At 55.8% G+C, this 25,840-nt stretch overlaps 9 protein-coding genes across 9 annotated transcripts; 5 read left to right on the forward strand and 4 right to left on the reverse strand.

Moving 5' to 3' along the window:
* Positions 1-301: 301 nt before the first annotated feature.
* B0I36DRAFT_396313 (uncharacterized protein) lies at positions 302-1,341 on the forward strand (the record flags this gene model as incomplete). The annotated part of the gene is made up of 4 exons (XM_046161544.1): positions 302-795; positions 889-1,137; positions 1,176-1,188; positions 1,243-1,341. Coding segments are annotated over 4 exons (855 nt in total), but the record flags the coding sequence as incomplete, so codon positions are not given.
* A 113-nt stretch (positions 1,342-1,454) lies between these two features.
* On the reverse strand, positions 1,455-4,537 carry B0I36DRAFT_337067 (ribonuclease H-like domain-containing protein). The gene is made up of 5 exons (XM_046155637.1): positions 3,639-4,537; positions 3,326-3,564; positions 2,136-3,267; positions 1,709-2,057; positions 1,455-1,484 (listed from the first exon to the last, which is right to left on the reverse strand). Exons 1-4 carry the CDS (start codon positions 4,435-4,437, stop codon positions 1,723-1,725), a joined length of 2,505 nt encoding a protein of 834 aa, XP_046005848.1. The 5' UTR covers positions 4,438-4,537; the 3' UTR covers positions 1,455-1,484; positions 1,709-1,722.
* A 5,718-nt stretch (positions 4,538-10,255) lies between these two features.
* B0I36DRAFT_337072 (uncharacterized protein) lies at positions 10,256-10,543 on the reverse strand (the record flags this gene model as incomplete). Its single annotated transcript, XM_046155638.1, has 1 exon — positions 10,256-10,543. Exon 1 carries the CDS (start codon positions 10,485-10,487, stop codon positions 10,257-10,259), a length of 231 nt encoding a protein of 76 aa, XP_046005849.1. The 5' UTR covers positions 10,488-10,543.
* Positions 10,544-13,340: 2,797 nt separating this feature from the next.
* B0I36DRAFT_337074 (uncharacterized protein) lies at positions 13,341-13,679 on the reverse strand (the record flags this gene model as incomplete). The annotated part of the gene is made up of 2 exons (XM_046155639.1): positions 13,341-13,498; positions 13,538-13,679. Coding segments are annotated over 2 exons (273 nt in total), but the record flags the coding sequence as incomplete, so codon positions are not given.
* A 597-nt stretch (positions 13,680-14,276) lies between these two features.
* Positions 14,277-15,177, forward strand: B0I36DRAFT_435996 (uncharacterized protein; the record flags this gene model as incomplete). The annotated part of the gene is made up of 2 exons (XM_046162795.1): positions 14,277-14,802; positions 14,992-15,177. The coding sequence occupies exons 1-2, from the start codon at positions 14,527-14,529 to the stop codon at positions 15,175-15,177; spliced, it is 462 nt and encodes a 153-aa protein (XP_046005851.1). The 5' UTR covers positions 14,277-14,526.
* Positions 15,178-20,085: 4,908 nt separating this feature from the next.
* On the forward strand, positions 20,086-21,191 carry B0I36DRAFT_43825 (uncharacterized protein). Its single transcript, XM_046162893.1, has 2 exons — positions 20,086-20,535; positions 20,651-21,191. The coding sequence occupies exons 1-2, from the start codon at positions 20,128-20,130 to the stop codon at positions 20,789-20,791; spliced, it is 549 nt and encodes a 182-aa protein (XP_046005852.1). The 5' UTR covers positions 20,086-20,127; the 3' UTR covers positions 20,792-21,191.
* A 480-nt stretch (positions 21,192-21,671) lies between these two features.
* B0I36DRAFT_43839 (uncharacterized protein) lies at positions 21,672-22,137 on the forward strand. Its single transcript, XM_046162894.1, has one exon. It carries the CDS (start codon positions 21,728-21,730, stop codon positions 21,992-21,994), a length of 267 nt encoding a protein of 88 aa, XP_046005853.1. The 5' UTR covers positions 21,672-21,727; the 3' UTR covers positions 21,995-22,137.
* B0I36DRAFT_355062 (uncharacterized protein) lies at positions 22,029-23,278 on the forward strand (the record flags this gene model as incomplete). The annotated part of the gene is made up of 2 exons (XM_046157393.1): positions 22,029-22,197; positions 22,272-23,278. The coding sequence occupies 2 exons, from the start codon at positions 22,029-22,031 to the stop codon at positions 23,276-23,278; spliced, it is 1,176 nt and encodes a 391-aa protein (XP_046005854.1).
* A 1,106-nt stretch (positions 23,279-24,384) lies between these two features.
* B0I36DRAFT_355063 (uncharacterized protein) lies at positions 24,385-25,149 on the reverse strand (the record flags this gene model as incomplete). Its single annotated transcript, XM_046157394.1, has 3 exons — positions 24,385-24,641; positions 24,811-24,836; positions 25,028-25,149. 3 exons carry the CDS (start codon positions 25,147-25,149, stop codon positions 24,385-24,387), a joined length of 405 nt encoding a protein of 134 aa, XP_046005855.1.
* Positions 25,150-25,840: the final 691 nt, after the last annotated feature.

Raw genomic sequence — 25,840 nt, forward strand, 5'->3', positions numbered from 1 at the left:
ATCATTCGCAGCAGTCTCTCCATGGATGACGATGCGTCGTCAGGCAGCTCAACCCCTACGCCAGTCCCGCGCTGCTGGAGTCGACGCTGGACGCGTCGAGACGGCCTTTTCGTGCCGTGCCAGCTCGGATGCCACGCTGCCTGGCTCCGGGGGCTCCTTGGCGAAGACGTCGAGCCCGGCGCCGGCGATCCAGCCTTGGTCGAGGCCCTTGAGCAGCGCCGCCTCGGTGTACACGCCCCCCGGCCATGTTGAGCACCCTCGCCGTCTTCTTCATCTTCTGGGACTCAGCTTCGCCAAGGAGCCGCACCTGGGCGCCAGCACCGTCGAGGCCCAGGAGAACGTCAGCCTCGATGTCTGCTCCCAGATACTCACCATCCTGCTCGGCGGCCTGCCACCTCCGCCATCAACACGCCTTGATCCTCCCGGAGGAGTACCGCAAGCTGCAGCCCTATGTCAAGCTCGTCGAGCGCATGGGTGCCTGTACACGCAGCACTATGCCTCGGCTGGCCGGAACAGCGGCGGCGGAGGCGGCGGCGGCGGCCTGCTTGGTGGCACCAAGTTCGAGCTTGTCTACGAGGGAGAGCTGTCGGGCGTGTCCAACACGCGCCCGCTCTTTGCCGCCCTGGTCAAAGGGCTGGTGTCAGTCATTACCGACTTGGGTGGGCGAGATGTCAACATTGTCAACGCGACCCTCATAGCCAAGGAGAAGGGCATCGTCATCAACGAGGTCCACGAGCGCGGCGGCAGCGGCGACAGGACGTCCTCCGGTGCATATGCGAGCCTGGTCACACTGCGGTCTGTTGATGATCCTCACCACCGTCGTACGGACTCTGGTGGCGGCGTTGCTGCTACTGCTGCTGCTGCTACTGCTATCGCCAGGAGCAGGAGCCGTGGTGCCAATCGTAGCGGTGGGCAGATGATCCAGGGCTACGTGTCGGGCAAGAACATCTACATCTCAAAGCTGGGGCGGTTCATGTCGAGTTTCGTCCCCGAGAGCTCCCTGCTCATCTTGCACAACTACGATGAGCCGGGAAAGATCGGTGGCGTGGGGTTGGTACTGGGAAAGCATGGAATCAATATCCGGTCCATGCAGGTTACTAGCCTGGAGGAGGAGGAAAGCGAGCCTGAGGGGAAGGAGTCTGGCGGAGGAGGCGCGGACTGGCCGTCCTGGCGAGGATGGACTCTGCTGTTGCTGGTGTTGAAGGTGTGCCGGACGATGTGGTAGAAAAACCTGGAAACGAGGCGCTCATGATCTTGGGCGTCAGCGGGACTGTCAGTCGTGCTGTCGTGGAGGATCTCGAGCGTTCGGAGGGTATCCTGGACGTCAGTCTTGTGCAGCTCGGGGGTTAGGCGATGCCTGTGGTGGATAGCATGACACTAAGCCACGGCACTTGCAAGTAAGACAGGCAGGAGGCTATGGCGAGCACATGCGAAGAATGCAACTTGGCTGCTGCGCTGCACAGCTTGAAGAAAGCCAATCTTTGTGGGAGAATGCTCGATACCTACAATCGTTTGTGGACTTCTCGTGAAACAGCACGTTCACAGTCTCCTGCGGTAGTGTTGTTCTTCTCATTTTCTTCGTTCAATTGGCTGTCCTCCACACAAACTAGCTTCCTGGCCAATGCGACACCATGGCCTGAAGTCTTGATTCGCATATTGCTAGGCCGAAATGAACTACATTGAACCAACTTTCCATTTTGCAGAATGATCAACTTTGGCCCCCTAAATGTAGTACATCGAATTTCTCAGATTCTGATGAACCTCAACTGATATGTCTCTACCATAGCCAGCACGGCTCGTTGTCGAAGCACCGCCCACTGAAGCCGTGTCGCTCGAATCCGAGAAAAGGTCCGTCATGTACGCCCGCTGGCGTGTGCAGACAATGTCGGCATAGTATGCTGGGGGGCAGATGCTCACGGCTTTCGTGGCGCGACCGAACATGTAGCACATCTCATGCGTGAGCTCCTGGATGCCATTGGCTGCGGCAGCGCCTTGGCCAAGGGTGGCGCGGAAGACCTCGTCGAGAAGAACTGTGTAGTGCGCTGGCCGGGCGGTGCCTAGATGTTGAGGGAGAAACCATCAGTACCCTTGGCATGAAACCAAACAAGTAGATTGAACATATGGAGAAGGCTTACCTTGCAGTGCGGCATGGGCAACGAGGAAAAAGTCCCAGATCCTCGCCTGGGTCACGCCTCTGTCTACAACAGTGCCAGTGGCTACATTGCGTGATTTGGTCATGTGCTGGGGGTCCGTCGGATAGAATCTCGTCTGGTGCCGCTTCACAGACACGACCACGGTGATCTTTGGTTGTGCGCCGCCGGCAGGATATTTCTTTGTGCATGCCTCGCGGATGAGCGGGAGCTCTTTCTCCAAGACCTGCTGAAACTGCCCTTCGGATACGCCATCACGGAATATGATGATGTTCTCAGGCAGCCTTCCATGGTTGTTTTTGTTTTCCTGCCAAAGCACAAGGCGTTCTCCAAACTTCTCACGTAGTCTCTCGCCGAGCATCTCCACGCGACCATCTTGGGCCCAGGCTGCGGCTGGCCACTGAGAGAGTTCCTTGTCGACGCTTGCGACGAGGCCCACGAGACTGGGTGAATTGGAGCCCGGGGGCGGGTGTGTGACGTCGTACCCGACAACCATGGTCTTGCCCTCACGGATAATGGCAATGTCATTCTTGAGCTGGTGGTTACTGCCACCCATCTTGAGGTTGATTTTCAGACCGACATTGGCGAAATACTGATCCAGCCCCCTGCCCTTAGTGAGGTTCCTTCGCACCATGCAAGTAGTGTGTATACCGAATTCAGTATCACCAAGGCTCTTGACCGCAGCATAGATGTCTGGGTCGTTCTGGGCAAGAATGACGAAAACAAACTGTGCACCTTGTCCGTCCGAAGCTTCTTTGATCTCGGTGAACGCACGGCGCATCTCATCTACCGGGTGGGCCAATCGGGTGTTAACCACAAGACCTTGAGGATGCATGGGTGTTTTGGCGATGGGTATGCCCATGTCTGTGAGGACTTTCGTGAACTGCTCATTCATGACTGTTGTGACGTCCTCCTTGTCCCGTGGATCTGGGTCCACGTGAACAAATGTCCACCTGTCAATCTTGGCACCGGGTTTGAGGACATTGACCCCAATCATATTCCAGGAGCCTTCGCGCGGGTTGGCGTCCTTCTTGTTCTTGTATTGTATGGCCGGATTTTTAAGCTCGCGGCCGTTGATCGTCAGCAGATCCTTCTCAATCTTGACACCAAACTCAGACTTGTAAAGTCGTTAGCAACTCGAGACTCTGTTCATTCGCGGAATTAACGACACTCACCAGTTTCTCGTTGCTATCCAGCTGGAGACACTTCCGCCCGAACGTGGTGATCGATGTTGCATTAGCGACTGGTGAGCGACATGCAAAAGTGATCAGGGTCGGAGTCTCCCTTGCGTTGAGTTTACGCTGCAATGGCTGGCCCGGGATGACCTCGACGGCTTCCGCGGGCATAAAGACTGGTCGTTGGGAGGTTCCGATGTTGATCACGGGCAAGTTCGGGTTAACGGTTTTTTCATAACCTGTGATGTAAAGGGCTTCGAGTTAGTCGAGGCCGGTTCTGGCTATGATGTCGATAGCAGCCTCGAGAACTTACGCCTCTGGAAATATTCGGCGACCGTATAGTACCGATTGGGTATCAAGCCTGTTGACCCTGTCGGACCAGTGAGGTAGAACTCTACCTCAGTGGCGTTTGCGCCCAGCCTTTTCACCTTGGGCGGCTTCGCCTCTTTGCCCTTAGCAGTGTAAGGCGAAGCAAGCCCCTGAATCATCTTCACCACAACCCGCTTCGTCTCACCTTTATCACCCAGGTAAGTGACACGAGCCCGAAGCTTGGACATGTTCTTGTGTAACGTGTGCATGTTGTACAGGGCCGCCTGAGTGAAAAGGTTGATCGCCGGGCCGGCGGGACGAAACACTCCGTGACTGACATTCGCATTGAGCAGCAGACGGCCAGTTGCCGGTCGAGCAGACTGGAAATAACCTCTGATGGCTTCATTCCAGCCCAGTCCTTGTCTCTCAGTCCGGAGCGTTGGCTCATCGATAGGAAAGAAGCGGCTCCGACCAATCGATGCGATTTCGGAGTTCCCTCGGGGACTGTGACCCATAATCACGTTAAGGGCATCGATGACATCCTCGTACTTTGGGAAGGACTTGCTCCCAGTAGGATCATTCATAGTCGTGAGATACCGAAACAACGCTGACAAATCCACGTCGAGGGGTCCGTTGAACTTGACCTCATATTGATCGTCGTGTCCTTCCAGTGTATAGTCGACGAGCACGATGTTGTTGCTTGGAAGCGGAAGAGGTTTCAGCGTGATAACCTGATTCTTGAACTCGGTTACCAGAGGGTGACCATGTGCAATCTGGCTGAGAGCGCTTTTGATGATGCTCATCAGCTTCAGACCTTTCGCGTCTTTGGCTTGTTGTTTCTTGTCCTTGTTCTGCACCGGCTTAACTTCGAGTTGGTATTTGAAGAGAGATTGCTGTTTGATCTTCTTCTCAAAGTAGTTCGCCCAAAGCAACACTGGGCGCCCACTTGTGCCGAACGCTGTACGACAAGGGAAGTGTTCGCCTGGAATCGGTTGAGCTCCTTTGGAGATCTGCGTCCTCGCCATCTTGCTTGTGAGCGCATCTGGTCCAAGCTGTTCCCTCAAGATCTTGTCTTCGAGAGCCTGCGTGGAAGAATCTGGCTTGGGCGCTTGGTTGGGTCTGTGATAGTGTGAGCTCTACTTCTGGTGGAGGCGTGCGTTGCTATTAAGACTCACCTGAAGACCTCTGATTCCCCGGGGAACTTGTCACCACCTCGACCACCTCGACCACCACCACGACCACCACGACCACCACCTCGTCCACCACGGAAGTCACCTCCTCTGCCTCCACCGCGGTGATCACCGCGACCTCCACGATTCTCCCCACCGCCACGGAAGTCGCCCCTGTCACTGCCACGGCTGCCACGGCCGCCGCCACGACCACCGCGCGGGTTGCCTTGGCTGTCGAAGCCGGAAAATGAGACGCCATCTCCGCGGCCTCTGCCGCCCCCGCCTCGCGAGCCGCCCCGGTCACCACGTCCTCCACGGCCTCTGCCTCTCGGCTGGTCGGACATGCCTTCTTGTTCTGGCGGGGCCAAGGACGGTGGTGGCGATTGTGCTGCTGTGATGCGATTTGGTACGTGGGCTATACCGCCAAAATTGCGTGGTTGCTGCTGATTTATTAGTATAAGTGAGGATTGGCGGCGGGTGCAACTGCGAGGTGCTCTGCAAAAGAAATAAAGTCTGCGGCCGAGCATACCGCTTCGCTATAAGTGAGGAGAAGAACACCTGCCGCGAAGCAGGTGAAAGTCTCTCGTCTGTAGGATTTGCGTTCCTCATTGGGCGGTTTGATCGGCTGGTATGACATTGATATATCGGGAGCAGACTTACAAAGCAAGGTTCGTTGAGATATGAATGGCCAAGAGTTCGGTAATTGTGCAAACACGGCGTGTTCCAAATCGGTCTACTTCACACTTTGCGAAGGGATCGTTGGGCGCTTGCTTGTGAAGGACGTTTGCTGCACGGGCCGGCTGTCTCTGATGGTGAGTGCCAGGTGAGCTTCTGGTGAGCGGCGATCAGGGTCGAACTTCCGAGACGAGTTGGGACGGCACGAGCAGGGACAACAAACAGTAGGATCCCGTTCTGCTCAGGCCAACGCAATGAGATACGAGCAGGCCGTGCTCTGGAAAGCGAGTAAGGCCTACAGGAAGATGGATAGATGCTCAATACGATGACGCGCGGAGTTGAGTGGCAAAAGCAACGGGCGTAGAGCGAGCTTTATGGCAGGTGCACGCTTGGAGACCGCAATGCTCAAGTGCTGGACGGGATGTGGGTCCTGCGGGCCAGGCCTGGGCACACCCACCTGTGGTCGACGCAGGCCGCCTCACTGCGCGTGGTCGGCCTCCTGCATACTTGACGCAAGAGGTCGGGCCTGTGACCGTGGGTCGCCCGTGTTGTGGTCGTACGTGGTTAGGCCCTCGAGCAGTGTCGAGTTGACCTGGTCCCTGCGCTTAATGTAGCAAGGGAGAAGTGACTGCTTGGAGGAGAACTGTGCGTCTTCGGCCACGAGCATCTGTGGCTGCTGCTCCGGTGGCCGGCAGTCGACATTCCGGCAGTCACTTCGAGGCGACTCATTGGCACGGTAGTCCAGGAGGTAGTGGATGATTTCGGGTTGCGACCAGTCACGCTCGCGGAGAAGCTTGGTGGGCAGACAGGAGACAAATGACTGCAAGGGGCACGGCTGCTCACGCACGGCAGCAGATCGCGGGAAGCGACGTAGACTTGGTCTCTGCCTTTGCCAGGTAGCCCTCAACGTTGTGCGCACTCGTCCAAGGCTCTCTAGGTCAGCGACAGCGTCTGGCTATAGGAGTTGAGCCGGGGATCATTGCGTGTGGCGACAAATGTGCAATGGCGTGGATGGAGATCCTTGGTGACGCGGGGTTCGTCGCTGGTGCGGCTGGACCTTGTTGACGATATTGCGAAGCGCCTCATAAGAGCGAAGCGATTGCCTCTGCGCTGCCACTCGGCAAGATACTAAATAGTCGCCAACACTGCACTTGGGCGGGGTCACCTTGGTTGTGAAGGCGCGGAAACGGTTGAGAAGTGCCACGTACCAATGTGGGGGTTAGCCATATTGGAGGGTTGGCCAATCTTGACCTTGTCGTCGTCGGCAGCCTTCCGCTCCCCGTGCTGGTGCATGTGCTATATGGGTCGTGCCAGTGTGGTCCATCACGGAGAACGTTAGGAATAGCGACGGTCGGCTGGGCGCGTCCGCGAGACCTTGAGCTCATTTCTGCGGGCATTCAGAAGAGACCAGTGGTCCTAATGCGGTTGGAGATAACGCATGAGCAGCAACACTCAAGCCGATGTCCCCAAATGTACACGTGTACGTAGTTCAGCTGCCGAGAATAACGATGAACGACTTCGAAAACTGAGAAAGCTTGATGTTGACCGAGACAGCAAGGCCACAAAGACGATGAGTTACGTCGTGAAAGATTGCTTGTCAACAACGGACGAGATTACCCACGCCCAAGATGAGAGAGAAGGGGTCGGCGTGAAGAAGAGGGGGAACATTAGCTGCTGAAAGAAGTCCTGGTCGGTTTATCAAACGGCATAGGCTTCTTTGGAGAAAGCCGTGTAACTCTTCGTGATGAACAGCAAAGTCTCTTCCTACCACGATTTGGCATGTAGTCGAGCGAGGCGCTTGATGGGTGCAACTGCCGCGTTTGTTTTGAACTTCCCTGCACGGTTGAGTGCTTGTTGATCAACAAGTTCTGGTCGTTGATAGGGGATGATCTTGATTATTGAGCTCTAGTCTTCGAAAAGAAGATCACGGCAATGCCATAGTACCCTTCCTTGTCCTCACATTCTGATTATGCTTTGAGTCCCAATCTCCTCAAGTGGCTTTGCGGACGAGAGGCCGATTACTTGTCCCCATATCATCAACGCTACCTGTATCTGGCAGTGTGATACGTATATGAAGAACGCGAAAGTATCGTGACTTCGCCCAAACATTCAAAATCGATAATATGTCTAATTTACTTGGCTTGAGGAAAAGAAAATCGTTTCATCGCGAGGTTCCAACACATGTTGCCACTCCGGGGTTTATCTTCCTGCCATATTCTCCGCCGCTCAACCTGCCGCAGTTGTTCCTAATGTCTTCTAGAAGAAGTTTAATCTGCCCATTCGGTGACCCATTAAAGAAACTCGCGTCTGAAACATCGCTCCCGACGCCGTTCCCGAGAGCTAACGGCATGCGGTGGTGGGTCGACGTTCATCATGGCTTGTGGCTCAAGCCTCGGGCTCCTCGCCATGGTGGAGATGTTACCGGGTCACAAAACGCCGGCTTGGACACGGTAGACTGCAAGCACGAGTCAACGGTTTGGACATTCTAGGTGTCCCTGTTTCAAGTAGCTTGATTTTGCAATGTTCGTGTACTAGCGGCTATCCTACGAGCACGGGCCTGAGGCTATCTTGACTTCAGTCGTTCCCGTACTGTCGACGGACCATGTTTTGTCCACATACAGACTCAAACCTTCACAATAGGACCGAGAAGACTATTGGCGTCGTAGTAGAACACTCAAGCGTGGAAGGCCACAACAATCCAGGTTGAGTTTGTGACAAGATGTGGTCATCTTTGGGCATGTCAATTGCAGTGTGGACCATGAACGTGTAAGTACCCCTGCCAATGTTGAGATTCGATAAACTCGAACGACTAAACAGTATGCGCCCAGTACAGTAGATTCTCGGTATATTTCTCTGATACCCGTAAAGCCTTAGAAGTAGTTGAGGTGGTACAACGGGCTGGCCGAAGCGAAGTGATCTCATTCTGGTCAACGCTCCGAATGCGACAGCAATATTGTCCGGTTCAGACAGGCCCCCAAGGTTCTCCGGCCTAGTCACTGACAGCGGTCTTGGAAATTCTTTTTCGCTGATTTTAGTTGTAGTTTGATCATTGTCTCTCAATCTTTTTGTGACGGCCCGGAGTTTTTGCAGCGAATGGAAACCTCCGGTCTTGGCGAGGGATTGTGCTGGCGCCATGCCGGCGAGCCCAGCCAATCGTCCATCAAGGACTGACAGCTTCTCTAGGTAGTCTCAGTTTCATGTTGGATGGCCCCCAAGCGCCCACCAACCCTGCCACTTGCAGGTGTTGTCGTCAGCTGTTACTGATGGTATTTCGTGTGTGCACGGAGGACACCAGAACAAGTGGTCGCCACGATGATCTCGCCGCCACTTAGATACACGAGCCAGTGCACCATATCAGCATCTCCAGCTCTCTCGACCTGTGCTTAATTTGGTCACCGAAGACCATCACTTCGTTGGGGCCATGGCAGCCTTGTGAGTGTGGTGCGACCAGCCGCCTCTGATCTGCTTGCAACGCGCCAGATAGTTCAGTTGGTGCTTGACACGCCACAAGATCTTCAGGACCAACCTGCATTATCATCCCGACCGCATCTCTGGGCGTCCTTTGCAGAGCACGCGCCAGTCTGAGGTGAGGTAGGTTTTGTGACTCTCAATATAGCTGATGCCGTGGCAGCCTTGTCGGGTTTTCAGATACAACACGCTGATGGAGCTACCCCCTTGGCGGCTGTCTCCGTCTCTTGCGCAGCCCTCATGAGTCCTATTTGCAAATCACCGGCCTCCATGGATTCCGAAAAATGAAAACTTTGTTTTTTTCGTCTTAAGGTTCACTGCCATTTAAGCTTGAATGTAGCACAAACTTCTAGAAAAAAAAGTCCACTTTATCTTTAGCGATGATGACATGCAACCCAGATTGACAATGGCTGCCTAGTTCTCCCACGGTCTCTGCACAGACATACAAACCAGGTTCATAGGGATTTGATCACTGGTGCTCGGCTGTCAAGAGCCGGCTGGGTTCATGACTGTACAATGCTGATCACCACCATCACACCGTACTGATGGCCTGCTGCAGCCAATACGGGAATAAAGCTTTTTCAATAGTCCCCTTCCCACACAGGGAGCACGATCTGCAGCGAATGATTTTGGGGCAGAGTGCGAGAGCTCCACACTCATCCCATTCGCAATGCAACGCTGACCACGACGATCTCTGCCGCGAAGCTGCAGTTGGCGGGCCGGGACTGCGGCTTCACCTGACGAGGTGCTGTCAGTGTTGGTTTGTGTTGATTTGTGTGTGTGCGTCCCTGGAGGCATGTGTCCCTTGCTCAGGCCCATCTCCACCATGGCGGAAACATTGCTCTCCCGCTTTTCCAAACGGCACAACCGCAATTCCAAATTAGTTCTTCAGGACATCTAGAAGCACACCAAAGCGGAAGCCGTACTGGCCCGGAACAGGGTGATAATTAGACACCGTCAGCTGCGGCAATGGCGGCAATAACCGACAACCAACTGCATCCACTCTTCCCGCCTCTTCCAACTCGTCCTAAGAAATGAACTGAAATTCAGCCGTCTCACGCGCGCAGAAGCTTCGTGCCCGGCACTCGCTTATGTCCGCCACGACGTGGTGCAACAAGACGCATTGTCCATTCTCACCGTGTCCTGTGCACGCGACACAACTTACTCCTGCCAAGCATGTTTGCACAACTTTGAATGCTCTGATAACCGAGACTGTGGCATACACAGCCACAGCCACCGCCGCAGCAAGACACTCTCTTTTCGCTATCGTTTAAGATCTCATCTCAGCCCATTGTGCTCGGAACATTCTTCTACAACAAGTAAATTGGGGGAGGGCTCTTGTCGTCGCCAAGCTTGTGATGGGTTGCGCCGGCCGTTTCCATAAATTGACCTCTTTCTGGACCCCACGAAGTGACTGAGCGCCCCTCGCTGCCCGCGGCCGAATCTGACACCGCGCGCGCGCGCCCTTGACGGAACAACACGCAAAAAAGAATCAGACTAGGTAGGTAGGGGCGCAGCGCACGGCCAGTAACTCCACGCATCTGCTAGCCAGTTCGGACGGCAACCCATATATCTTTAGAATTAGGGCAGAATAAACACGAGCGGGAAGGCTGTGCAGAACCAAACAGTGGGCTCTCCCCCGCGTGAAGACCGGGATGATGGAGGGACGGGCCCGCGAAAGGTTGGCTGGCAAGTGCCGTTCGGGGCAGGTCAGGAGCCCCCTGCACGTAAGCACCCAGCCCTACGCGCAACCAACTAGTTGAGAATTGGCACTCTGCGGATTTGTCAACATCTTACGACATGGACCGTCCCGCAGCGGAGAAAAGAACCAGGAATTAGAAAGAAATAATAATGGAAAAAGAAAGGAAATAATGTTTTGTGAGAAGGTGTACTCGTTCGAGTCAAGCGTGCTTCGCCCCTCTCCACAACCTGTGGATCTTCCTCCTCAAACTGCGCATGTCACTGAACCTTGACGGAATCCTGGTCGTGCCTTGTCGCCCCAAATGGAACAATAGCTTTCCCATCTCAAGGCTGCAGGCTATCACGAAGATAAGATCTGGGAGATAAGGACGGCATAATGTCCGTCCACACCCATTACCTCAGTGTTGCCGGTAGTGCCTGGGCATTCTGGCATACATGGACGAGGGGATCATGCAGCCCTTCCTTCAGCGGCCAGCTACAGGGGCACATAGCAGGCAACAGCAGGCAAGATCCGCGTGCGATGGAAGAGATCCTCCCATTGACTTTACCAACCATGCCCACATCCGTGCAGATCATTGGGTCTCCAAAGTCCGACAACACGCAGCAAAGTGTCAACAAAGTTGGCAGCCACAACAGGCCATCATCATCCTCCACGCCAGCAGTGTGTGGCTGATCATGACTGCTCCCAATATCGATCGCCTTTCCTGAGAATAGCACATCGAGGGCCGGCCTGCCGGCCTGCCTGCCTGCCAGGCCCTGCAGCGCCGTATCATCGCAAGCCCCATCGCGCCGGTGTACGTCTACCTGCTGTAGGCTGCACGTTCCTTCCAAGAAAAGCCAAGGGCAATCTCCCGTCAGCCATCCATGTCCGTTTCGAGAACCCAGAGGCCCTGCGAGACAGGCTGACACGCCCAAACCTAATCTGCCATCCCACCAATGACACAATCACCACGACGAAGCCGTCAGCCAGGTCTTCCGCGGCCAATCGACTCGACAAAGACTCACTTACTATGCCCCCTGCCGCGTTTCAGATGCACAAATGGAGAGCACGTCCAGATGTGGTATCTCGAGCCACGTTCCAGGCGGGGATTCAGGCCCTGTACTGTAGCCCAGGGTCCTGCCAGCCACGACTCCCCACGGCTCTCACCCTCCCTTTTACAGATCAGGAAAATGATTATACCACGTGGGCTCAGCATGTCACATTCACGTAAAGTACGTATCCAACAACATCTGCGCTCTGACTGAATCGCTGTTTTTGGGGCAGGGCCGCATGCACACTCCAACTCACTGCTCAGCTCAGCCCCCGGCCTGCCTGCCTGCCTGCCTGCCAGTCCACCCTGGCACAAAGCAATGCCTGCCCCCCGCGCGCGGGGCGCTTCGGCCAGACCGGAGCAAGGCTGCAATGGCACATCAACAGGAGGGACCCTGCCTGTAGCATCTGTCACAGCTACCCCCGGGTGATCATCCATTATTACTCCAACGGCCGAAACGGGAGACCACGCCACCCACCTGCTTGGCGGGCACGCCGGTCCCGTGGCCGGGACCGAGTCATGGAGTTGCTCCGAATTGCCAGCCAACATCGGAGCCGGAGCGTGGTTTGTGATTCCCCGCCCGACTTTACATGTTCTGTGCCGGTCGTCGATTTTCTCTCTGGGTTAACGCGGCTCTCTCTCTTTTTGTCTGCTTTGGATGCTCCGGTTTCAAATAAACCAGGGTCTTGCGCTTTCTTTGTCGACATTACTATTGTTGTGTGATTTCGAAGATGGGCGGAGGCTCGTAATAGTACTCGGGGGGCATGGCACGATTCATGCAGCGGGATACTTGATATGGCCTAGGGGATCAATTGAGAATGATTGTTTTTTTTTTTGTTTTTTTTAGATTTATTGACCATGAATGGAATAATGACTGCCAAAAGGACGAAGAATTTGTGTAAGCCAAGGCATGTATTCGGATACAGTTGCTTGGGAACATTGTGTGCTTGATATACGCTATTATGTACCGTGCGACAATCTGCAGAAAACACTTCGTTCCGAGTGTGCCCGCCCGCCACGGAACCATAACAGCACATTTCACGACAAAACCCACGGCATCGACGTTTACAGGAACTCAAGGCAGCACACCCAGATTTTACAAATCACTCTATACCAAAGCCCCCCTCCGCAATGACGAGAAATAGTATAATAATTCTTCAAATCATCGCGCTCACGCGCCCGATTTGACGTGCGTTCCCACGTGGGCTTAAAGTCAAACCCTCAACATGCGGGGGATATATACTTTCGGTGCTGCCGATAATGCTTACGAGGCATAGAGCTCCTCCTTGTCGGCAGTTTAAGCTTGTTTCTCAAACTGGTCCCCCCCCCCCCCCAGCACATATCAACAACCGAGAAAAACCCCATGACAGCGAAACTCCTCTTCATCGCGGCTCGATTGGGAGCAATTAGGCGACAATGACATGGTCCCCATAGATCTGCATGTTCTATAGCAGAACCGTTGTGGTATGCATGATTAGGTGACGGGGGGGGGGGGGGGGTTGATTGCAAGGTTGTTGTGTGCGTTGTGAAAGGATGGGAAAGAAAAGCGTTATAGCCCAGGAGCCGCGATGATAACCCCGCGGGGTTTGTTGTTGTTGCTGTTGTTGCGGCGGGCAGACTCAAACGGGGGTTTGTCCATTCGAGAAGGTGTAGCCTACAGATGCTTGAGGGCTTGAAAACTTACACGACTCAAGGCAGCGCATTTGCCAGTGCATATATCGTCTCAAAAACGATGAGAGGAAAAGAAAAAGGAGCGAAAAAAAGGTCCCACAATGGCCAGACCGAGCTGGAAAGGACCCCGGGGATTTTCCAGATGTCGCCTCGAGTGAGACAAAGCAAGTGATGTGCAGACAGCACACGTGGGCGACGATCTTTCTGTCGGCGGGAAGAGGCCCACTCTGATAAAGTTGGACGAGCAGTAACAGGGAGGGAGGGAGACAATGCGATGGGAAGAACAGACGGAAATAAAGTTTCGACAGCGATCGTCCTGATCCTCGAGGACTTGTGATTGGGCAACAAAAGGGTGTGGTTTACGACGGGCACGCAGGAATTGGGAGATGCGATGTGTAGCGTACATACAGCTCGGGTGGCGACAGATACGATGGGCGGGCGCGTTTCAGCTGCACAGTCGAACTCTTTGCATTGTGGTCTTTTTGCAAGGATTGAATCGCGGGCGGGCAACAAACTGTGTCTGCATGACTAAAGAACGCTGATGGTGATGTTGGACAGACAAGAATGATGAAACGGCAGGATCATGGAGTGCCCAGGCCAGGGACCATGGGAAAGGCAGCATAGGTAGCATGCTGTGCTCGATACCAAGAAAAAACAAGCTTGTGACCCGTGTGGCCAAGACGGGCGAGGCAAATGACGAGCGCGAGAGGCGTTGCGCCCCGATGCTTGGTCTGCTTGGAGAAATATGGGTGCCGGCCCGGGGCTGGACGAATCAGACAAGCCCGAGTCCGCTGGAAAATGGGTGTGGATGAATGAAAATGGGGAATTGGGAGGCGCCTATTTGCCTATTTGCGTAGATGGAGCTGCAAGCAGCAGGGACATCGACTCGTGCTGGGGAGACCGCAGATGTACTGTCTCAAGAAATTGGAATCAATTCATTTTTTATTTAATTTTATTATTTCTTCGTACGGGGCTGTATTTTACTGATCCATCCCGGTCTCATCTATCTGTCATGGCCCATCCCGGCTCGTCTGCTCCAAGAAGCACGCTACAGTACAAGCACGACCCGCCCGCGCACGTGGGCTGATGATCTTGGGGCAGTAGATCCCAGCCACCAGGGGGGACAGCTTCTGCTAAATTTACCAACGGCAAAGACAGATTTGGGTCGGCTGTGGATATGGGCATGACAGAGACAGGTGAGATGCGGCAGCTGCTAGGGCTGGTGCTGGTGGTGCTGCTGGCGGGTGGTGGTCTTTTTGGTGACAATGGGTGCGGATTACTGTTGCATGCTGATGGAGTATTTCTCCGTCTCCCGCAAGGCCACAAGCCACACCTGCTGTGTGGACCCTGGAACGGCTGGGCAGGGGCACAAAGTCTGAATGGCCATACCCCCGACAAGACCTCGCCTAGACCTGTCGAGGCTTGGTCTTCTGATTGGATGTGCTGCGACGGGGTCGGTCGTCGTCTATTATTTGGCATGACACTTTTCGTGTTTCTCCATGACAGCATAGCCCCCAAAGACCACGCCCTCAAGCCCATCATCAGCTCTTGCCCGCTGCTCCGTAAATCAATCAATCAATCAATCAACTAATCCAGAGAATGGGGCAGGCCACCAGCAGGAGAGACACCAACTACTGCGTAGCGTAGACAGGACCGCGCCATCCATCTCTCCGCCTCTCGCCCCAGGGAACAACCTGGCTTTGCCGCGCGGAAGTACCCATTAAGAACAAAGACTCTCTCCACCAATTCGCCCGTGCGCGCCAAAGACGGCCCGGCTCAGTGGGGCATCCCGCTGGAGAGCTCCGCAGGCACCTACTCATCGCCATGAAATAATTCCCGCTCGCCCAGGTGCCCAAGCATTTGTTCCGCCGCCCATCTGCCGGCTTGGCTGGCTTGGCCTCGCTTGGCTGTGTATGAGGTGCGCAGTCACGGCAGGCAGGCTGGCGGGCGGTGGACGGGGGTTCTGCCGAGCTGTCAGGGCCAAGCGCCGAGCACTGCCCCCCCCCCCAGCTGTATGTAATTGCTCACGACTCCAACGTCAACTCCACAACATCGTGGATACGGGATTTACATGCACAGTATCAGATCAGCGTCACGATGCAAACGGATCTGTCCGGCCATGTCCCTTCCCAGACAAGAAATTAATGCGGGGGAGGGGGGGCCGCCAGCCCACAAATTACGCGTACCCAAGTGCTTTCCTCCTCCCAATCCAGCTTTGGTGGAATAGCCGAAGCCAGATTAAGAGAGCAGCAGATGACAAGACTAGAGATTAAGCATCTTCGTCCCCAACCCCTTCTCCCATTCTAATAATAGGCGCCCGATTATGCACCGCGCCTACCGTTAACCCTTCTGGAAAGGCCCCTCTCTCGCGCTCCCCCATCATCACGCCTATGCGTGCGCCACCTCCACGCCGTAACCCCGACAGCCGGCCCGTCCGGTCGTAAACACGGCAAGCCAAATTCTACTTGGGGGGCTCCATGGTCGCCCGCCGCATCTGTTCCTGGAGCCGGGAATAGCCCACTGTCAAAAAAACGCAACACACGTATCACGGAGACGCTCAGCCCCCATGCGCCCTCTAGCGCTTGTTTCAGAAGCTGCCCGTGCCACGACGCCCGCCCGCCAACCACCCGCTGTGCGAACGTTAAAAAAAATAAACACAGCCCTATGAGCTGGAGGATCTTCTATTCAGCTAAACCGACCCCCCCCCTTCCCCCCCCGGTTCCCGCTCCCACGCTACTACATTGCTAGAGAAGTGCATCGTGAGGCCGACCAAACAGAAGCACGCCCGCCCTCGTGGCACTGGTACTCTTCCAGCCCACGAGAGGGAGGAGATCAGCAAGCAGGCCACGTGAAAGCAACCATGGAATCTGCCGACCACGAGGATGAGATTGATGACGGGAGAGAGCCCACAGAACTGCAGCAGCTTTGCCCCCCAGCCTGCGCTAACTACGCTATCTTGTACCAAAAAAGGAACCGCAGGTGGGCGCCCACACCCTGGCTCACCTGCTTCTGCTGCTGCTGCTTGGTGCTGCTGTACGATTTGGCATGGGAAACACAGAGATCTGCAGGGCTAGTATGGAGATCCTCCGTGCCTCTTTCTCGCCCTCTCTCTCTCTCCCTCCCTCTTTCTATGTGGCTTTGTCTCCGCGGGGCGTCGCTCGCGGGTCACTCAGCCTTACCAAAGTGCCCAGCCCTGAAGCAAGAGGAGGCACTAACTAGTTCTTGAACAGCGGTGCTTGGAGCTCGACCTGATATGCCCTTTACGTGCGACCGAGGCGTCATCTAGCGCCCGCGCAAATATTCGTAGCAGCCCTTTAAGGCCGGATCCTTCCCCCCACGAAACAAACGGCTTACACGATAAGTGCGTTTGGTCAAAACTAAACCAAGAAAAAGAAAAGTGACGGCAAGGCCACGAGAACCTGGTAAGCGGGAATAGCTAGCCCCAAATCGAGACAGTTTCTCTGAGGATATTGTCGGTCCGTCTCCAACCTCATCTGTACGGGCGTATCTGCGCGCCGCTCTCGTTGCTGTGGTGGTTGCCTCATCACAAAGGCCATCTCGGGCCGCTTCAGCAACAGGCATCTGTGTACGCGGGATGATGCAGCAGTACTCGGTCTACCACCAGGATACGTGCCACTTGGTCAGTGCTCATGCTCTCCCAGAAACGACGAATACGGTTCTTGGTAAGGCGTTGCTGGTCGGGTCTATCGATCAGCGAGGGGACCCGGTGCGGGAGGGAGGGGCCCGCCAGGGACGCTACTTCAGCACAATGGCGTAACCGCTGTTAAACGCACAACTGCTAGGTCTTACGGTCTGTGCGACCCGCTACTAGCTCTTCGCACCGTCAGTGGTTAGGGCAAGGCTTTAGACCAGTACTGTTCCGCTGGAGAGTGCCATGAGCGTCATCATCGTGGATCACAGGGGACATACGCCCAGCGATGAGAAGCTTCGGTTCCACGTGGGTAGCTTGGCTGCGGAAGTAACGAGAGCGTGAGAATCGCCCAAGGCCGACTGCTGCTAATCTCTGTTAAGCCATAAATGCTCGACTTTGTGGTTCTGTAGAAGGGATAAGAATCGAGCGGCGAGCGGCCGTTTTTCTGGACCCGTAGGAACAGACGGTCGAGCTTACGGAGTAACCGTTTGCTGCATGTATCGAAGTTTGAGCCCGTGGCAGACTCGATTGTGATGCATGGGAGCATTCCGCACGACCCCTGACATAGACATCAAATCATGCCGGCCGAATTGCGCGCATTTCCGGAGCAGACTGCCTGAACATGTGGGGAAGTCTACCGCCCACGTCTGCCAATAAAGCCAATAACGATAATGTGCTTCTCTGTACGTGCAAGCGAGGTTGCGTATTGCCTCTGGCCCCTCGTACGAGCAACGTATGTGGCTCAAAGCTGTCGATACAGCCCTGCGCGACAGCGACCACTCACGGTGCGTCAGGTGTGCACGCAGCGTCGCAGTAGGATTCCGTGGCGTTCCCTGATCGGGAGGTGGGTGTGGCTAAAAGGGACCAGGGGCCCTGGTGCCTGGGAAAGGCAGTAACATGGGCGGCCAAGTGGGGAGCTTGTCCAGGAAAGGATTACAGTTTTGGACTGGAGAACGGCCATGCCAAATAAACTGCTCAGGTGCAGTTGAGCGATTAATTCGGGCAGCCCTGCAAAGATCAGCGATGGTTTGGCTGTATAGGACCGCTGCAGCTGCCATCTGACTGGCCGACGCCACAGACACGTTTGAGCTAGACATGGATATGATCGCCCTCATCCTAATCGCTGTGTAGTGTAACTGGATCTTCTGTAGATTGGTCAGAAATACGGTGCACAGTAGGTGACCAGCCTCTCTGGTGCTGCTTCACGCGCAAGGAGGCACCGCCCTTCAAGGATGGCCTGGGCGATCTCACGATTGTGATCATGGCTGATGGCTCGGCAAAGCTTGGTTTGCGCCCACGGTGGCTGGGCCGGTTTGCCTGCGTGGGACGAGAGGCTTGGGCGTGATAATCCAAGATCACAATGCTTCAGTGTTGACGTAGCCTCGCCCGTGGCTAATGGTGGGTTCAAGCTGGCCAAAGCCATAGGGACATCCGGGGCTAAAACTGGATGGGCTTTTTACCTGGTTGGCTGCAGTGGGCTCTACAGCTCTTTCAGGTGTACGTGCAGTGGGCGTGAGCTTCTCCGTGTCCGTGAATTTTGGCAAAGCTGTGGTGACACTGACGTCCCTCGTCCTTCCAGTCTGCCAAAGCTGATCGCAGGATAGCGCAACAAAAACACACTCTGAACGGCAATGGCTTCTCGTTGAGCATGATTGTGAAATCCTCGCAAGCCAAGCCACATTCTCTACAGCGCCGGGGCTTCGCCCCTCGTCGTCGGTTCGTCAACTCAGCGCAACCGTTCTGCTCGCGCACTGGCGGATTGCGAGGCCCACTTGGCCAAATATAAGTCGATGGGCGAGCCTGCCTGAGGATCAGCAAGTAATGCAATGCAAGTCCTCTTTGCGTGAGCGTGAAACATGACCTCCATCCTGCTCCAAGTCCACCGACGGGAGCGTGTGCCGGTGCTGGTGTTCTCCACAATCGCCCCCCAGCCACGTGTATCTTTGAGACATCTGACCTAGGCGCACAAATACCAGAGTACACTCTTTGGGAGGAGAGCTTTGTGGCAGGTATCCTTGCGATTGCCATAGGCAAGCCCCTACGCCTGTCCAGGACAATCTTGCACACTGGCTAGGGAGATGGTCTTGAGGGTGGAATACATGGCCATGTTCAGAGTGGCTCATGAAGAAGGTTGTAGAGCTCCGTATTTCGCATGTGCTTGACTCGCATGTGATGGATGGAGCCAGGAAGCAGACATGCGGAGCGGCAATAACATCTAGTCTCGACTTGTAGATCCCTGTTTTCACTGGATCCAGACCATGAAACCGGGCAGAGTCTAGGATGTTGGCCTGATCATTCCAGCATAGCTCGCTCATACAAGAGAAGCCACTGAGCTCGAAGATCGACCATTTTTCAGCTCGGGGTTGTAGGGGACAACACGTGCTGATCAAGGACTTGACAGGCGGGCCTGTGAGCTGAGTGTCGTCTCTGGACGATGTGCGCTGAGCTGCACGAAGGGACCAACGAGAACTATGAGGATTCGCCGCTGGGCAAAGTACGAGACCGGAGAACTCTTGCTAATAAGCATTACTGTGGCGGGTTGGGGCGTGCTTGGCTTTGTGGTCGCCCCGGGTCCAGGGTCCTATGTTCGCCGGCTTATCTCATCGTGAGGCGTCCTGTGTACATGAACTGCCTGGAATAGCCAGCTCTCTTGCAGGCGAGCTTATACGAGCGGGGGCCAAGTTCCTTATCACTGACGATGTGGCGGCACCTCCTGTAGGGAGGCTGCGAAGGAGGTGCGATGGGATGCGGCGCTCTCTTGCAAGGACGTCATGTCAACCTGCTATGCTGGTGGACGGAGGTGGCGTCGTTGAGCGGAGGGGTGCTTTGGCTGGAGAGCTGTTTCCGCGTCACAACCTTAATCTCGCCTCTGGTGGTGGATGGGCAGGCGATCAGCTGGCGCTTTCCTAGGCCGGCAGGCCGGCTGTCGGCCATCTTTCCTGTCTTGGCTGCTGTGGGTGCTCTGCCCAGGAAGGAAGGACCCTGGCCTGCCCAGGCGGGCGTCGCTGCCCTCTCGCACCAACCTGCGCACCTCACTCGCTGCCTCCGCGCCGCCAAGCGCACCTGTCAACATCCCCGGGGCCACGTCCGCCACGGCGCACCTTTCCATCTCAACATCGACAGTCAATGCCTCTTTCTCGTGAGTTGACCTCGCAGTTCGACACGGGCAACATCAATATCCCCCGCATGGACTACATAGTTGAAAGCGCCACTAGTGGCATTTCGACCTCGAGATCGGTTGTTGCTTCTATTTTGGCAACACCTGCGGAAACGCACGCTACGCGGCCCCGCCCGCCCGCCTCTGGGGAGACAGTCGACGGCCGAAAGTGCCACAAGGCGATCCAATCAGTCACAACCAACCACGCTCCAGGACCTGGCACAGCGGAGAGCATGGCTGGCACAGCCCCCTCTATTGGCCGGCCTCTGCGTATCTACTACCACCCAGAGATCCAACGAGCCCGCCACCAAGCAAGCTCAATGCTTGCATTAGGACACATTGGAGCATGGCATGGCATATCAACTGCGGCACGGCAAGTGAGCGGTGTCTTCAGATCTTGCTACAGGGTCAAACGTGCGCTGCATTCGCACATGTTGCGTGGGTGGCGCTCATAGGGCTTACAAGATCTTGGTCCCTCGGTGACCGCCACAGCATCGTCCAAACTCATGCACAAGATGGCGCGCCCGGTTACATGTTTCGACAATTGAATTATCGCAGACAGAACGAGCCCTCTTGCGGCGAATAGCACACGTGTCTGTGCTCCTCCGAGGTACGGTCCGGCTTCGAGCATGAAGAGATCAGATTAGGAATGCTGCAGTCGTAGTCCTGAAGCTGGAAGCGGGAAAGACCTCGGAGCAGCATACAGGCGCTTCTGGGTGTCAAAGCGTGATTTCAAAAACGGCACCGGCCACTCCCAGACTACATTGGCCGTTCCTGAATGCACAAGAGCCCTGCAATATCCCAAATTAGACGATGTGGCATGGTGGCTTGAATCGGATGCAAGAAGTGGTGGTCCCCATGAGCCCCCTCGGCTGGCGTCTAGCAACCAATGCAAGCGACCAACGGGCCAGAGCATTGGAATGAGGCTCACCAACATATCAGTCAACAGGTCAAAGGATCTTGCTGAGCACGCACAATGTTGAGTTGCGAGCATATTGTGACCAAGGTGCACGCGAGTGGCCTGACATTTCGTCTCCATGAGTTGTCCCAGACCAGGGAACACGCCAGGACGCAGTCTCAGATAGACGGCCATGTGGCGCCGCGAAGGATCATTCTTGAAGTGTCCGTGGGGTAAGCAATGTCAGTGTGTGTCGTTGGCCGTGCACTATTGTTCCCAGAACCACAGAACGGGTCGGACGATGGTCCCCCGGTCAAGGAAGGTTTCGTCGTGTGAAGTCGAGGTACCTTGCAACGCGGCCTAGGAGACAGCCAACTAACCCTTTCGGGCAGCACTCCCAGGGACACTCCCTCACTTCCCACAACGGGCAATGCCTCGTTACGTTGGCCACGACACACCCCGGGCAGGCAGACCCTCCAGATAACGGGGCTTGGGTCTGTTGGCTCCACCCTGACCCTGGGCGACGGCGGCAGCAGCCAGGCTGGGGGACGCTAGACAACGACACCCGTACGCCCCAAGCCACTCCCTTGTGCACTGCGTCCGAATCTGGTGGCAGATCGACCACCAGGGTGCGGGCGATTTGCGTCATTCCTGGCCCTGCACTTTGATGGATGGTGACAAGGTTGTGCGCCGTGTGCGTGTTACCTACTAGTGCCAGTCACACAGCTGGAGCGAGCAAGATCGACAAGTTCTATACTGGGACACTGGGGGGGCACCATCTCCAACCCTTCTCGTCCTCGACGACTTATATCATGACTGCTTCCTCCTACCTTAAATCTGCTACCTCTGCTCTGGATCTATTGCTAACCAACAACCCTCTTCTCCAAGCCCTTCACCACCGCCAGTCTGCTTCAGCACAGCCCACCAGCCAGCCGTAGCAGCAACTGCTCTCTCACACAACCACACAAGACCATGGCTGCCTCATCCAACTCGAGCAACGCGGGCACAGCGTCACCTCGCTGTGGCCGGCCGTTGACGACTTCATATGCCGACCTCATGAAGCCCGACGAGGACTGGAGGAATCTCCCTGATGCCGCCGAACGCCGCAAGATCCAGAACCGCCTCGCCCAACGCGCATACCGTAAGCACCTGCACCTCTCCAAGGAGCAGTCGAGGACCAGAAGAGCAATGCAAGCTGACTGACCACCAACCCAGGCCGTAACATGAGAGATAGGACCAAGGAGGTGGAGAAGCTCAAGAAGCAGCTGCAAGAACTGCAAGGAACCCTCGGCCAGAACGGTAACACGACACCGCCCCCCGACCATGATTCACCACCGGGAAGCAACATGGCCAGCGGCCACAACACGCCACCCATGAGCACAGCTGCGCCCTACATGGCAACTTGGTCGCAACTGACTGGCCACGAAAACCTGAGCGGCCTCGGCCTGACTGGCGTCGATGCGAGCTTCGATCCGTCCTTCTTCGGCAGTGATGTCATGACTGGAATGGTTACACCGCCGTCGTCTTCAGCTGGTTCTCGCCCGCGCGCAACCACAGCCTCGTCAGTCCTGCAAAACACCATCCACGGTGCTCGCCACCTCCGCAGCAACAGCTCAGGAGCGATGATGGGCTCAAACTGCTCAAGCCCCATGCCCAATCAGTGGTCCGCTCCGACCTCAGAGCGCAGAGACTCGCTGACGATCGGGTCCATGTCTTCCACATCGAGCCCGATGCTTGCTGTTGCCGGTCAGGAGACTTTTGGATTGAGCTGCAGCCCCGAAGACGTTTCGTTCATGCAGGCGAGACCCAGCTTCTCCCTCGACGAGAGTCTCGGACAGGTCTCCTACCCGCCACCCCCTGATGTTGGCGCTCAAGCAGCCTGGCAGGGCATGGATCCCAGGACGATCTCGCAGCCCAACTTCACTCATGACGTTCCCATGGCTGAGCTTCCTGACATGACCCCAAACATGCCCGAGACTTCTGCACCACTGCTGCACTTTGCCATTGCCAGCGGAAGCCGCGACACTCTGCGGATCTTGCTGCAACGCCACGATGTCGACATCCAGGCTCGCGACCAGGTCGGCTACACGCCTCTCCAGCGGGCAGTGGCTTGCGGCCGGACGGACATGGTGCAGACGCTCCTCGACCATGGAGCCACAATTGACGGCGACCATGTTCTACACGACGCCTTCCTGCCGTCCAATTCCGACACGCAGTCGTAGACCAAGCCCGCCTAGGCAGGCTATACATTCCACCACAGCCCCCTTCGTTGGCGTTTCTCCCTCTACCTTGCGAGGCGCAGTCTCGTCTTGCTTTCCAATCGGGTTGTCTTTGAGCGATTAACGCCTCACGATTTCTTTTGTCTCATGTTTGGGCCGAGCGTTTGGCGTTTCTGGAATTCCCCATTGGCCAGGTTGGCGGCTTCTCTCAAGTCCTGGCTTTGAACCTTTTTTTCTACAATCCTCATTGGGCGTCGTCCCCAGGCTGGGCATTTATGGAGTATGGAGCGCGTGGTATCCTGAACAGGCTGTGTGGCCACCAAGCGTGGCTTTTCTTTTTGCCCTTATTTGCTGTACAAATCTAGCCATTGTTTCAAGAATAACCAAAATTTTACCCTCACTAAGCGATCTTGCTGCTTTCTTGTGATACTGGGTCGAACTGTGTGTGACCTTGAAGGTAACCGCCAGCGTATGAGTGTTGCTTCTCGCCCGGGTTGTCAATGTTGTGCATAACTCTCTATTCGAGCGACCCCATAGACACGACAAGGGACCTTGGTCTCCCATTGTGCTCCCAGAAACGCGCTAGACTTGAGGCAAGGCACCGGACATGATCGACAAGACATTTTGGAGATTGGGGCCACTAGTGTTGACCACGGCACCGGCCCCCGCATTGTCCTTGTTCGAAAATGGGAGTGCTGCTGTTGCTAGCGCCAGCTGTAATGGAGACTAACAAAAAGTCGCCCAAAAATAGCATGGGCAGGTTGTGCTTTGTGTGGCGGGGCACATCTGTGGAAGAGACCCCTCAAGGTCCTAGAGCCCCAGCGCGAAGATAAGGCTTGCAGCAGCGATCAGCGCCCATCACAGCCCACAATTCTAACTGGCATCCAATACTTGACTGCAGGCCGATGTAGCCTGCGTTCCACGGGGCAGTGGTCTCCAGCACCTTGCAGAGCCTGTTCTGGTGGGTTGTGCAGCGCCAAAATAGAGGGAGCTGAGACGCTGCCGGGCTGTGCAGAGAACAGGCTCTTCCTGAGCTCGTCAGATGCGTGGCTGGGGCCTTCAGTACCACATCAGGACGGCCCTGGAGGGGGAAGAGTACATGTCGCCCTTCAAGCTGGAGTTCGCTGCATTTGTAACTTGAAGCCGTAGGCACGACCGGCAAGGGCTGTGCCATGAGGCGGAGAGAAGGGTGCTCGTGGATCAACTATCTTGCTGGATGCTGAGGCCCACCCTGAATTTGGGGTGATCAGCACGCCCATTCCTGGCTGTCTTTGCCTCTGTGTCTCGGTTGGCAGGGCTGCCGGATGGCAAGAGGACAGGGAGTCTGCAGCGTGTTCGGGACCGGTCAAGCTGACTTGCTGGTTGGCTGCGAGGTGCAACGAAGATCACTGTTCAGCTCCGGACAGGCGCAGCCCGAGGGCATGCAGGGTGGCACAACCCCTACGCCGTCATCCGGGCGACGGATTCGTCTGCTTTTGCGACACGTGCGGGGTGTTGTCGTGGCTTGAGGTATGGTGACGAAGAGGGCGGCTGACCGAATCCTTCGGCGCTGTTGGTAGCACTATGCATTCAAAGTGAACCACGGGACGAAGGGGCTGGAGCATACCCCACGTCGATCTGTGCTGCTGCAAGTCTTCTGGCTGTGCCCTTCTCTTAGTGCTGATGTGCTGATGGGCTGATGCCTATCGTGAGGTGATGGCTGGGGAGCGTGGCATCGCGCTTGAGGCGGCCCCCAGATTCAGTACGCCTTACCATGTAGATGCGGCACCGCGGTGAGGTCCGCAGGTGAATGCGCTCAGGGCAAGGGATGGTGCACAGGGGCATGCCCCCACGCTGGGATAAGGTCGTGATGTGCCGCTCAGCAGCACGAACATGGAGGCTGGGGTTATCCTTGCAGCCTGCGCAGATGGCCTGTCACACAAGACTGGCGCACGGCTAACATTAGGCAGCCCGATACTAAGGCCAGGGGAGGGTCCTACATCGCCGGGCTTGGGTCATGGGAAGAGAGAGACTGGGCCAGTGTATTTCTCGATGCGCTGACAATGCGTTCTGCTCAGGAATCCGCTACGTCACTGGTCCGAGATGTAGCAACGGCCGGGTGCTTGATTTATCCACGGATTACTCTTGTACAGTACACGCTCAGCAGGATGTCGGGGAAGCACTTGCCTACTCAGGCTGACCAACCTCGTCTACCTAAGGTCGCGGAAGTAACTGGTCGTGTGGTTGTTGAAAGTGTGTGTGACGGGTTCACGTTGAAAGCTCGCGCACTATTCCGGAACGCTGCACACACCCACTGTAGGAACGCTAGCTATTCCCTGTAACGTCCCCTGTAGCGCCCACTGTAGCAACACTGTCGGGTGCACTAAAGCAACCACTGGCGTGCGGTCAATTTAGCTTGTATTGTGCTATCATGTACCAGGCTAGTCCTCACATGCGCAAACCTATTCGTCCTCCACGCAGTGCGCGCAACTACCGCATGCAAATAACCTCGCTCACGCGTATAGACTCACAACCCCTGGAGCTAGCGTTGCATGGCGTCCTGTTGCTAAAATAGTGCCCGCTCGT

This window comes from Microdochium trichocladiopsis (assembly GCF_020744255.1).
Source record: "Microdochium trichocladiopsis strain MPI-CAGE-CH-0230 chromosome Unknown B0I36scaffold_12, whole genome shotgun sequence".
NCBI lineage: Eukaryota > Fungi > Ascomycota > Sordariomycetes > Xylariales > Microdochiaceae > Microdochium > Microdochium trichocladiopsis.

Coding starts and splice junctions, on each gene's coding strand:
- B0I36DRAFT_337067 (XM_046155637.1), bottom strand. CDS start 4,437: ATGAGCATCATCAAAAGCGCTCTCAGCCAGATTGCACATGGTCACCCT. Junction 3,268..3,325: donor TGGATAGCAACGAGAAACTG/GTGAGTGTCGTT, acceptor CGACTTTACAAG/TCTGAGTTTGGTGTCAAGAT. Junction 2,058..2,135: donor TGCCCATGCCGCACTGCAAG/GTAAGCCTTCTC, acceptor CTCAACATCTAG/GCACCGCCCGGCCAGCGCAC.
- B0I36DRAFT_43825 (XM_046162893.1), top strand. CDS start 20,128: ATGCCTCTTTCTCGTGAGTTGACCTCGCAGTTCGACACGGGCAACATC. Junction 20,536..20,650: donor TATCAACTGCGGCACGGCAA/GTGAGCGGTGTC, acceptor TGACCGCCACAG/CATCGTCCAAACTCATGCAC.
- B0I36DRAFT_43839 (XM_046162894.1), top strand. CDS start 21,728: ATGGTGACAAGGTTGTGCGCCGTGTGCGTGTTACCTACTAGTGCCAGT.